General features: G+C 38.3%; 1 protein-coding gene across 1 annotated transcript in view; it reads right to left on the bottom strand.

The window, feature by feature from the left end:
- EHBP1 (EH domain binding protein 1) overlaps positions 1-13,556 on the bottom strand; it is a 333,031-nt gene that overhangs the window by 116,399 nt on the left and 203,076 nt on the right. The window contains exons 12-13 of the mRNA XM_044454620.1: positions 8,251-8,429; positions 6,742-6,790 (exon numbers count right to left, since the gene is read on the bottom strand). Coding sequence (XP_044310555.1) covers positions 6,742-6,790; positions 8,251-8,429 — 228 coding nt within the window. The remainder of the gene's footprint in view (positions 1-6,741; positions 6,791-8,250; positions 8,430-13,556) is intronic.

Below are 13,556 nucleotides of genomic sequence, written 5' to 3'. Positions count from 1 at the left end.
CCCCCCACACACAATTCAGACATTAATTCTTCATAGTTAGGAATAGGTAGTCTTCTTCCCTTGACTTTGATTCATTAGTTTCCTCACAGCAATCCTGCAGGGTGGTGAAACTATCTTTCTCTGCAGAGATACAGATACTTCTGTATCAATGCATATAGAACTACATAGGTTAATTGGGGCAGCAGGCAGGAAAACACCTCTGTGACACAGACAGAAAGTACCAAATGAAAAAATATCTAAAAAGTTCCTGTAGAACACCAGAGACAGAGAGTGGAAGGAAAACAATGGCAGAGTTCAGACAACATGATAACCCATAGTCTAGTGTTGAAATTTGGCTACCGCTGAACTGTGCATTATTGTGTTGTCTGAACCCAAGTGAGGTAACAAACCACGGTGAACAACCCATAATTCACAGCCCAACAACAAACCATAGTTTCCCTTCATAGGCTGCTCATAGTTAGCAAGGTATGGCTTGTCAGTGTAGCTGGGCTCAAAGCGCATAATAATCCAAGTTTAAATACTGTACAATAACTCAAATGTAACAATCTCTGTCTCTAACAATGTATGCTCAACCCTTACAAAAATAATTACTTAAATAAATTCATTTTGCATAACTCTTGCCTGATTCTTTACTCATTGCAAATGCAACTGGAAACATCTCTTTCAAATGTTCTTTTAATATATGAGCTGTAGTTCATACATGTATTACCCATCACATTGGTAAACATCTTGCTGGTAATAATTAAGACTGAGTTATACAGATTTTTTTTAAAGTCCTACCATTTTAAGCTTAAGCTGCAATAAGAAAGCATTAACTGAGAGTATATTAAAAAACTTTGTACTCGCAATGGGGTGGTGGGGGTTAAGATAAGGATCTAAGATAACAAACAAAGATAGCAAGAAACTGCACACTAATCCATTTTGGGACTTATCATTGGTGACCAGCCTTCTACTAACCATAAAATTGCAATCAGATAACAGAACCACCTCCCTTCCATGAAATCCATGCTGTTTATTTGTTTATCTGGCTATCCATGCCTCCATCAAAAATCTACGTAACCTTCCACTCTGCAACTAGGTACTGATAACTTCATTTATAGCAAATTGTTAAGAAACATAAAGCAAAGTTTGTGACACCCACCTCTTCTACTGCTTTTAAGAATGTACATGCATCAGGTTTTTCTAGTTTTGGAGAACCACAGCTGTTTCTCAATTTACAATTAATTATTACTATCCAAGGTAAGTCCTGAAAAAAGAGTATTGTGTTTCATGGAAGCCTTTAAATAGGGTACTCTGGGCATTATTTCAGCTGACAGAATGTTCTGAGAAAAACAAAGCAAGTTTTAATTTTCGTCCTTTTTTATTAGAATAGTTGGGGCTCGATTTTAGAGAGATACAGATAATTTTGAATTGTTAAAATAAAAGTTGGAGAAGGATCAGAAACATGACTGCAAGAATTACCTTTAGTTTGTAGGCCCTAAAACATTAAAGCATAGTTTGATGAAAATTCATAAGCATTTCTGTGCACATTTCTCTGCATATAATGTCATGTCAGTTCCTTTTGAGCCATTTGTTCTTGCTTGCTCATGCTTAATTGACCTATGGAGATTCAAAAATTGCTAAGAAAACGTTTGTGTGGCAGATGTAGTCAAAGACAATTTTCTTTGGATCATGATGGGTGTTCATGGTGGGTATTCATGATGAGTTTATATTGTTTTCTGTTTTGTGGGTTAAATACAATTTTCCAGCCCCAGTTAAATGGCATATTTACAGTTGCAACATTTGTTATAATCTAGGTTTAGTCTCCCCCATTATTGGAAGTCCTTATTGAAGCTTATCAGGCAAATTGATTAGTGGAAAAAGCACAGGGTTTTAGGCAGGAATGGAATCGGGACTGAGTGCCTTTTTTTGACTAAGCAATAGACTGGCATATTAGAATCTGTGTTTGATGTAATCATGGATCTCAGTTTGCACGTTCTTCAGTGAAAACATTAGTTTCATGTCTTTGGGATGCCACAAGTAACTTAATAAGGGTTTTATCTAAGTTGCCTTGTTGCTAAAGGTATAACGCAACTAATGCTTCCTTTATGCAGATGTTTTGCAGATGCCCAGTTGCTTATTTCTGGGAGGAGGTCATAATATGGATACATTTTTTTAGAATACTCTTTAACAGTGACTGATGTATATGCTCTTTTAAACTATCTTTCTGCATCCTGTAATACATGGTCTCTACACATGGATTTTCTGTGCCATTCTGACAAGTATATAAACATCTTTACTATTTCAACATTTGAGCATGTAGTATGTAAATGTCACCTGAAACTGAATACATATTTGAATATTTGGTCAGCTTTTGTTGAAGTATTTTTCTTAGAAATCTGGATGTAAGACATTTCAGTATATATAGATTGATATATTCAAATCTAGGTAGCCACATCTTTCTTTCTTTCTTTACAATAAAATAGATGGATAGATACATCCAAAAGAATGTAGCAGGCAGTCTGTTGACTAGAACTGACTACAGACATATCATAGAAAAGTTCCACTAGCCTGAATTCAAGGAGTTGGTCTTGTTTTTAAGAGGCCTTAATGGCCTGGGACTAGGGTATCTGAAGCATCACTCCCATACATAAGTGCCCTTTTTGTTAAGATAATCACTAGAGGATCTTCTTTGGGCCTTCCCACCTTTAAAATTGGGCAGGTAAGTACTGGAAGAATGTCTTTTTAGTGGTGGTGTCCAAATAATGTAACTCACCCCCAAGATAGGTTCATCTTTGTATTATCTTTTAGGCAGCAAGTCAAGTTCATCATGTTTTCTTTAGCATATGGTCACATATCTTGGGGGTATGTGCTTTTTAATTATTGGTGTCCTGCTTTTAATTGGACACCATTTTTTTTAAAACTAGCTATGTATTTACTAATTGTTTTCTTTAATCTGATGTTTCCAGGTGTGCTTATGAAATTCTGTTATTGTTTTTTTTAATGTACTAAGTTGGTTTTAGTCACTTCAGCAAGAAGGCAAGACAAAAATTGACATTTAAAGGTAGAAGCAATTTTCCTAATTCTTGAGGATTTTTCACAGACATCAACAAATACAGAGAAGACTGATACATCTGTACAAAAATCCAAGAGAAACAATAATGAAAAAAAGACAACTACCCAAGAAATATGGTTCCCAAAGTGTTTTAGAGATCCTTTTTTTCTAATCTGCTTAGGTACGTGAACTGAAAAGTTGTCCAAAACAGTTTTTATCAAGAAACATTCAAATTCAACACTTTCCTTATAAAGAATTTCCACTTGGCAAGTAGAGAATTGTATCTCTTGTGTAACTGCCTTTTTCATTCACAGACAAATACCTAAGTAGACTCAGTTTAGTCGATTGACATGAACATGGGAGGTAGTTCTCTGTACAGTTGTAAGACTTGCATTAGGGAGTAAAAGCTTTCATGAAACCTACAAAGTCCAATCTTGACTCCACAATTTTAGTCAAAATACACCCCCGCTCTAGCCCTGCCTCTAGGGTTATAACACTGATGAAACAGTAGATTGTATTGCAGGTACATAAGAGATGGGGTTGACTGGTTATACCAAATGGTTTCTGATATCCTACAGGTTACACTTTTGCAAGCTTTAGCATTCACACATAAATTCCACTTAGCCATGATTTTGTTCAGCTGCAAAATTAGATTTCAGTTCATAGGATGGTAAGAAGTGCCTAGTGACAGTAATGGTACAGGGAACACGTAAGCTCATAGGGTCACCTATCACAGCTCACTTCCTCAGTTCTCTTTTGCTGGATTTCAGTGAGAGAAATCAGCATTAGGATCAGCTAAATTACACTGCAGTAATTCTTTAGCATCAATATATTCATTTATTTCTAAGATACCAAGTATCATCCATAGGAAATATTGGATGTAATAGAAACTATACTATAAATACTAAACTAAACTAAACTAAACTAAACTAAGAGGAACAGTTGACCAATGGTAGAGTTTCAACACATGCCGTAATTTAAAGTTTTAATTCCAGGTGCCTTGTAATATTGAAGTAATGTGCACCTAGCACATTGGCCTATTACAGGAGTGGACAACTAGTGACCATCCAGCTGTTTTGGCCTACAACTCTTATCTGACCTAGCCAGCACAGTGGATGGTAGGGGCTGATGGGAGTTGTCCACCCTGTTCTATCATATAAGCATATGGTGTAAAGCAACTATTTACTTAACATGGTAACTTTCATTAACAAGAATGATTAGGATTTGGTGTTAGCATTCTAATCGATATATTTTTAATGCATGTTGGGCTTAGACTTATTTTTGGGAATAACCTAAGCATTTTTAAATGTTCTGGTCTTTAAACATTTGACATGGGGCTTCCATTATAAATGCATTTCCTACTTAAGGGTTTCTTGTAAAAGCATACTTGGATCAGGTGACTGACAGATGTCAATTGCAGTCCATCAACAAAAGCACCACAGGCAGTATTCAAACATCTTTTAAACACACTGATATGTTGCTTCAGGTCAGATGTCAGAGGTAAATATGTTTCCCCTTGCCACATAAACATAATACCTTTTCAAGCAATCCTGTGCATGTTTACTCAGAAGCCAGCCACACTGCGTACAATAGAGCTTATGCCTAGGAATGTGTTCGTGGGATTGCAGCCTCAGAGTACATTCTGCTAGCATGCTTTTCGTGGCATCCTATTTTTTGCTTTTTAGAATAATTCAATTTAAAAGTTATCAGTTTCGTAAAAATAGAATGCAGAGTGAGAATTGCATTTCCACAAGTTAATGCTTACATCTAAAGTCAAAGCCAACCAATTTATTTTTCTTTCCCTTGTCAATTTACAGGATACTACTGTGGGAGACAAAAGGGGTGTTACTTATCCATCAATAGGATTTTAAATGGTTAGAATGAGTTATTCATTGTCAAATGACCTATACATCTGCATGGAATTTATACTTGGAAATTGTTCCCAGGGCTGTGTTCATTCCAATCAAGGGCACATGGGGTTATCAGGCAGAACTGTGTGAGCCTAGGAAATAAATCTGCAGGAAGCAACTAAGATACTCAGTGTAGCTGTCAGGCAAGGAGTTGCAAAGTGATGAAAGGAAAAAAAACCCCACAGCATGGCAACAATTGCTCCTTTAATACAGAGACTCATTCTAGCATTATAGAAATGAACTAATAGGTTTTATGTGATAACTCCTCCCCACTTCCAGCCACAATTTTTTAATAAATAAAAATGACCTAATTGATTCATACATTTAACAGCATTTGTTAAAAAAAATCCTTCTATTTACTGTGACTTATAATTATGTTTGATTAGCTCTTATACTAAAAGCCCTTGAAGTCATGTTTGATTAGCTGATAGAATCATAGGATGTTGAAGCTAAACACAATGAAACAGAAATCACTGTGATGTCACAGATAATCTTCTTAGGTCATCAGGCAGTTTCACACATAATTCCGAAAATGATGGAACAGCATCCACTTATATTTCAAAAATGTTTATTATTTTTTCCAATGAACTTTACGTACTTTACTGCTACTGCAATGTTGGCATGGTTTTTGACAATTTTTTCTGGGCTTAGGAAGCATGAACATAAATCAGATGAAAACAAACACATAAACACTTAGAAGTACACTTTTACAATACTGAAAGCATATATACATTGGGGTGTTATCAACCATCTATCATTAATCACACACACTCCTTTAAGAAGGAGGCATTGAATTTTTCTGCACATTATCTTACATTCTGTAATTAAAAAAAAAACAGTTAAACAAGAAGAAAGGCACATTGCCTAGATGAGAAAAAACAGCTAATAAAACAAACTGAGCTGATTTACAGTTAGTTTTGTTGTAGGCGAATCAAGTGGAAAATGAGCAATTTTTAAATGGATCCCTCTAGGGCCAAAGCCCCAGAATCTTATGGAAATTAAAATTTGTGACTACAGTAAAAGACTTAAGTAGCGAGAAGCATTAAGTACCAACATGTCTCCTTGTGATTCTCAGATTGAGTCGCAAATCACTGAACTAATTTCAAAATGTCTCTATAACCTCTACATCAAAAGGGTATTAGATTACCTAATATTATTGAGGATTAAAAACCTGGACCCAGAACATTATCAGACAGTATTTCATTAATATTTTTGCTTTAAAAAATCTTGTTACTAACAGAAAACATTGTTCAATACTCTGCATAATATAAAAAACCCAATGCACCTTACTGCTTAGTTTAATTGACTGTGCTGGATAAAAGCCTATGTGAAGTTTTATCTTCATTTCTCTCTCTTTCTTAAATAAAAGCCAAAGTAAAAACAGTGCTTATTATAACCATATAAGTGAGGTCTTTTATATTAAAGTAGTGGCCAAGCAAGCCTTGAAGCAAGATAATTAATGAACAATGATATTTTGTATTTTAATTAAATTATTAGGAAAAATAGAATGATAAAATGAGACCTACCACTTCTCACTCTCTCTCTCCTTCAGTTAACACAGGCCCATATAAACACGAAGCCTTAAGGCCACCAGGGCATATGTTGCGAATGTTTTAAAAAAAGCTGTACTGGAATCAATAATGTATCCAATCTGAGCCACAGGATGCATAAAACCCTCCAGTGAGGTGCAGTCATAACCTTCCAAAACAACCTCACTTTCCCAAAATTAATAAAACCCAGCCATGATCCAAAATTGAGGATACCTCTATTTTTCCCCTTCCTTCTGGCAATTCTTACCTTTTTGTTGTTTTCTTTAATATCTTGAGGATTCAGGGACTTGTAGTCACTGAGGGGGAAAATGGCACAGTGGGTATGTAAAGTACTTGATAAAAGCAGCAGTTTTTAAAACAAACCCCTATCTAAAAAATAATAATTCAACATAAAAATAGCATCATACAGTAACTAGTAATTTCACAGCAATCCAATCAGCAAAACTAATAGTGTGGAAAATTAAAAGAATAAATACATAAATATAAATACAGAGATTGCATGTTTCAGTGCCTCAAGCTTTCCATCTAAAAAGAGAAGTTAAGGCAGGGGCTTGAGGCTAGCTTTGACAACCATATTTGCCATAAGGTAATCTTTAGTTGTCAGTGTACAAAAGAGCTACAGGCTTATTTGTCTCATCTCATTTCAACACAAACACAATTTTCATAATAATCTTGAAGTCAGTTCTTTCTATAAGATTAAAAAGGGAAAAGCACATAGAAAAATTATGTGAAAAAGAAACAGGAATGGTTTTAGAAGAATGTGTGGAAAGCTCATATTGATACAGGCCTCTCTGCGTTTCTCCTCTTTTTACCAGATAGCATTTAAACATTGTCATAAAAATGAAAATGAAATGCTGCACACTGTCCAGACTGCCACAGAAGAGGCTGTAGTTCCAGTTCTGACCTCAGCAATGTGGAGGGCCTTCCCTCTGCCCTTGCAGCTGGTACAAGTTATTTGTACTCTGTCTGCATCTCCAGCTCAAAGTTGCAAGTGCTGGGGATGGGGACAGAAGGAATGAACTTCTACTCGGACACAAAGTACAGGCAGTCCCCAGGTTACAAATGAGTTCTGTTCATACGAAAATGGAAATTCATCTTTGAATAGAATTTGAATGTAAGTCTGATCATGGGTATTTGGCCATGGGGGTTAGGGGCACAAGACTGCCACATGATCTGACTGGAAAAAATGTAACCATCTTTAGCCACCCCACCCCATCCCACCCCATCCAAACTCACCAGTGCCTCCTCTTTGCAGGAAGGAAATGCTGGAGAGGTGGGACAGGAAGGCATGCTTTCCAGACCTCCCTCTCCCCCACCCCCTTTAATCCCTTTCTCTCTATGGTGATGCTTTGGAGGTCCTCCCTTTCTCCCCTTTTGCTTCCCCACCCTCTATGGTGATGACGATTTTACATTGTAATTTTTTAAATGATGGGAGTTCGTTCTTAAGTATTGGTTCATAACTGGGATGTAACCCAGGGACTGCCTGTATCAGCCTATTATCCTCACTGGCAGGGGAAAAAGACATAGACAGTGGGGTGGGGGAACAAGGGCAAAGCCAATCATTGAATCCACATTCTTCCCATGCTCAGGTGGATGCTCACAATCCTCTCAAGTTGGAGGGCTATGGGCAGCCACATTGGATGACATCCTAAGAGACAGAAATCAAAGAACAAAAGATGTATTTATTTGTTACCATGACTGATTTCACCACTATAAGAAAGAAATGTAAATGTAAAGACAAAATATTCCTACTTACATAAGATCTGGCCTGAAGTGGTGTAATATTGCACAAAAGGATAATCCATTACGCCAGGATGTAGTGAAATTGGTGATTTTCACTCCCCTGTAGTTTTTTGTAACTTCTTTGCACCAAGCAAGCAGTGATTGACTAGCATTTGGCCTCCTTCCCAAAACAGGACTTGGTGGTGGGCTTGGCTGAAAAAGCGGGGGTGGGGGGAAGTAAAAAAAGCATTAAAGAATATAATGATAGAGAAACATTAATACCAATTGATCTTACTAGATGACTTGCACCCTTTGATAGCAGTTTAGGGTCTTTGCAACTGTCAGTTAAAAATCCTTGTGACTTTGAAAAAGATACAAAACTCAACTCAATGGCCTGGTTTACATGACTTGGCAACCCACCATGGGCAGCTATGGTGGGCTGTTGTAGCATCCAAACCTAAAGTATTTTCTGTGAGGTGGTTTATTTTTTGGGAACAAGCCATGCCAGGAACCTACGACCTGTTATAGCATAGGTCCGCCATGCGGGTGGGAAGGAGGTGGCTTGCTTACTCGGATATGGTTTTGGACTTGCTGGGAGATCCCTGGGCGGGCAAGCCGCCTCGCGTGTGCCCGCCACCGCCTCACCGGCTTATGCGGCCAGGCACACCCCCGCCTCACCGGACCGTGCCGGTCACTGCCACCTTTCCACCGACCCCCTATTGAAAAAGTTTGAGGACCTCAGTGTTATAGGTTTGTTCCTGCCCACAATGGTTGTTTTGTTACCTGAACCTAAAAGAAAGATTTTTCTTATGGGCTGTGGTGATTGACAGGATGTGCTTCTCTCATTTTGTGATCTCATCATTGACTGCCTTCTACTGATGCCAGCACAGCATTTAGAGGGACTATTAAGCTTTGCCTTTTAATATATTATTTTTGGGTGCCTTAGAAATGCATTGTTAATTTTTAAATTTTTGCTGGCCTCTCACAAGTGCACCAATGTGTACTTTGGCCATCCAATAAGTGTAGTTTTGCCTTGTCAACTCCCTTAGAAAGCTTATTCAAAATGTATTCCTTTCCATAAAGACATTACACATTCAACAGAGACATCATTCTGATTGCAAAACACTAAAACATACTAGGGTCAAAGCTAACCACAAGTTGGGTACTACTACTCTAGCATAAAAGAACAAAGTCAGAATGTGAGTTGCCACGCAATGAAAATCAGTTACAAGGCCATAAACTAGAATGTTGGCATGCCATTTTATTTTAAGATAGCAATTACTATTCTTTCTATATTTAAAAGGTAAATTTCCCCTAACATTCATATAGAAGAATTGTTGGCTTTTTCAGAGTTTTAAAATGGTTATTACATGCAATTAAATGGGTAGAGTTGTTAAATTGGAATACATCCAAAATCTTAAGCATAACTATGGAAAAAATGAAGACGTTCATTCATAAACTATTTGAGTTTGGATAATGCCTTCTGTATGTGTACATGAAGAATGCCAAGCGTACAAAGATTGTCAAAAAGTTAAAGGTTAAAAAAACAAGTGACTAGTAATTCTCAAAAATGTACATTTACAAAGAAATAGTCCTATCCAGACTGCCTATCTTTGAAAGACCAATGATGCCCCCACTTGACTAAAGAGTGCCAGTGCTAAGCAATTAAAACTGTCAACTTCCTACATTCTCTGATTAATGCTTTTAGTTCTAGTGGGGAAGGATACTTACAGTCACTGTAACAGAAATGCTACAAAGGTAGTTTATCATTTTTATTGACTGTTACACTGATAAGCTGTCATTATATAAACAAAAACCTACACATACGGGAGAATGATACTATCTCATTCATATACCCTACAGTAGCACACACATACAATGCCAAATAATTTGCAAATTTTATATGTCATTTGTATTTAAATTTGTACTGCTTGGGTGTATACCTGGAGTAGCAACAGATACTTAAGTACAAGTAAAAAGTCAGACTGCAGATAGAGTGAAAGGATGTAGTGACAGGCATCCTGAACACTGAAGTCATTTGCACCTAAACACAAATAAGCAAAAAATAATGGAGAATGGAAATATTTGAAATGATCTACTCCATGGGTCCTCAAACTATGGCCCATGGGACGGATCTGACCCACCATGGCCATCCATCCGGTCCACGCCACCATTTGCCACCTGTGCGCACACTTGCTGTGCCGGTGGGGAGGCGGTGGCTTGCTCGCTCGGAGATGGTTTCGAACTCACTGGGAGAGCTCCGAGCGAGCAAATGAGCCACCGCCGCGTGCGCCTTCTGCTGCTTCACGCACGCCCAATGGCACCTCACCAGCCCGTGCCCCCAGGCACCCCCACCTCACCAGCCTGTGATGGTCACTGCAACCTTTCAACTGGCCCCCTATTGAAAAGGTTTGAAGACCACTGATCTACTTCTTACATTTTGGAGTCCAATTAGAAACCCAAGCAAAAATAATTGAATTTAAGATTACTGAAGTTAATGACACTAGTTAATGACACTAGAGGTTCAGTCCTAGATATAATACATCGCTAATCTTCATGGATGAAAATGACCATGTAATTAATTAGATCTAGAATTAATTAAAACTAGAAAATAAGATTAAGTCTAAATGGCTAAGCCTGTGTTGTGGATTAAAACGTACAGTTTTGATCGGGTACAAATTTACATCTTTTCCTAAGTCTGGGTATTCACATTTCTTCAACTCAGTTCAGTGGCATTCCCACTGCCCCAGCCCCAGTAATAATTGCTTTCCCCCATTTATCTGAACTGATAATCACATATACTGAATGGAGTGACACCAAGAATGCAATCCTATGATATTTGGACATTGTCTTGGTGCAGGAGGGTGGGCATGGGATTATTCAGTACCCAAATCCTGTGACCTTGAACACAGACCTCCCATTCTGCCTTCCCATGAAGCGGGTGCAGAAAGAACCATGTCAGTTGCCTCTCTGTGGTTGGAAAATAATCCTAGAAATAGGAAAAGGGCCATGCTGGGGAGGGGAAGAGAATAGAGCTGATGGTTAATACTGTACCCAAAGGGTGCTGTGGCCTCCTTCCTTTTCCAACAATGGCTGTCTAGATGAAATGCAAGGTGCAAGATGTGGTGCAGCAGTTCATTCATTCATTCATTCATTCATTCATTCATTATCCCACCTCTTTTCCTTGCAGTGTGCGTTGGATGCTTACATGCACTGAATGCAGAAGCCATTGGATTGTGCCTTAAAGCATTACATTAGACATGGTATCACAGGTCATCCATAAGTAAAATGAAAAACAACCAGAATTGACTATGGGAAGATATATTACTATGGGCAACTGATGGAATTCTAAATGAAGACTTAAGTTTTTTGTCACTTGAAAATGTTAGGAAAACAGTGAGTAGTGTCACCAGTGACACATGGCACATGAATACCTGCATCCAGTTACTAAAGGTGTAGAACTATAATAAAAAGAAATATGATACAATATAATACAAACTAGATCTTTCTAAGACATCAATAAAAATAATGCGCAAATAAACAGGCCAGAAAGTTTATATGCCTTACAGGTGATTATCACAGACGAATTAGAGTTACAAGGCTCCAAGAAAAAACATTAAGGAAGTCTGACTATGTTAAAACATAAAAACATAAGAAGAGACATGCTGGATCAGACCATACAGGGTTTTGGATTTTGCTCATTTAGGACAATGAGAAATATGACCTCTTTATCAGACCTGGATGCTGGAGAAGACTCCTGCGAGTCCCTTGGACAGCAAGATAATCAAACCAGTCAGTCCTAGAGGAGATCAACCCTGACTGCTCTTTAGAAGGCCAGATCCTGAAGATGAAACTCAAATACTTTGGCCACCTAATGAGAAGGAAGGACTCCCTGGAGAAGAGCCTAATGCTGGGAACAATTGATGGCAAAAGAAGAAGGGGACGGCAGAGGATGAGGTGGCTAGATGGAGTCACTGAAGCAGTCGGCAAGAGCTTACGTGGACTCTGGGGGATGCTGGAGGACAGGAAGGCCTGGAGGAGTGTTGTCCATGGGGTTGCGATGGAATGGACATGACTTCGCGACTAGCAACAACATGAGACCTGGAACATCCATTTATCCAGTCAATGTGTGGGTAGTTGAAGTCACCCATAATTATGGTACGGTCTCTTGATTTTATTTTCCATCTCAAGATTACCCTGCACATTTTGGTCCCGAGGATGATGGCATACTCCTACGCCATATTGTAAATTGCTTTTAAAAGTCCCCTCACAGTTTCTAAAATGCTGTCAGGTTGTATACGCTCTGTGAACTTCCATGATTTTCTGGATCTCAGGTACTGTACTTAACAGCACCTCTAAAAGTGATGGGAAGGTGAAGGCTTAAGTGTATTTTAGCTTTGTCCAATGGAATCCAGTGAGGTTGATGTGACCCTCCAAACTCAGCATGTTACAGGTATCCTATTGCATGGAATAGGGGGTGTGGAGTTGAGGGTGGACTCCAGTCAAAACACTTAGATGGCCAATTTCTAAATACTTGGTCTTGAATCATGAGGAGAGGAGGCTGAGGTGACACTGGCATGCTGTGCATACTGGTGGAGGCTATCTCTTCCCCTCTCCTCCTTGCCCCCTTTCCACCCCCAAAAGCTACTTAAAGATGCAGTGGAAGCACTCCTTTCCATGCCAGGTGCAAGGACAGAGGGAGGATGCTCTGAGTTCAGAGTACCAATACTGACCTTGCAACAAGTTCCCGGGGTCAGAGCTGGGTCTCTAAGGCTGTCTTGACTCTGCCTCAAAGTCACAGAATTGAAATTTGATTCAATTCAGGCCAATCATTCTACACTGATAAGTCTGGAGCTTTGCACAAGAGATGGTATTTAGGATAAATCTAAGAAAAATAAGGTGTTCCAGTTTTTGGTTGACTTTTTAATAGTTTATGGTAAAACTACTCTTTAAATGGTGACTTGAGTGAATGATTCTATGATTATTGTTGTAAACTGCCCAGAGAACTTTGGCTATGGGCATTATAAAATGTAACAACAACAACAACAACAACAAATGTCCTAACTGCAGATGTCAAAGTAAATAATTGGTTCTTCTGAAAGCTAAATTTCATGGAAGGAGGGAAAAAATTAGAAGACAATGAAGCATTTAATTCAGTATCCCTTTGGATTTATACATTTTCTCTACAAATTAATACCTGCTTATCAGAACCAAAGCCATAAAAGTGAAATTTGCTATGGGGGAAAAAACTTAAAATAAAACTACAACTGGTGTGTACTACATACTGTGTACATAAAACTTTGAAACAGTTTCAATACTCATCCCAACCACTTCCCACAA

The sequence above is a fragment of the Varanus komodoensis genome, unplaced genomic scaffold (assembly GCF_004798865.1).
Source record: "Varanus komodoensis strain SLA01 unplaced genomic scaffold, ASM479886v1 scaffold7_3, whole genome shotgun sequence".
NCBI lineage: Eukaryota > Metazoa > Chordata > Lepidosauria > Squamata > Varanidae > Varanus > Varanus komodoensis.
The sequence above is the reverse complement of the archived record's forward strand: the minus strand, read 5'-3'. Positions and strand labels throughout refer to the sequence as shown.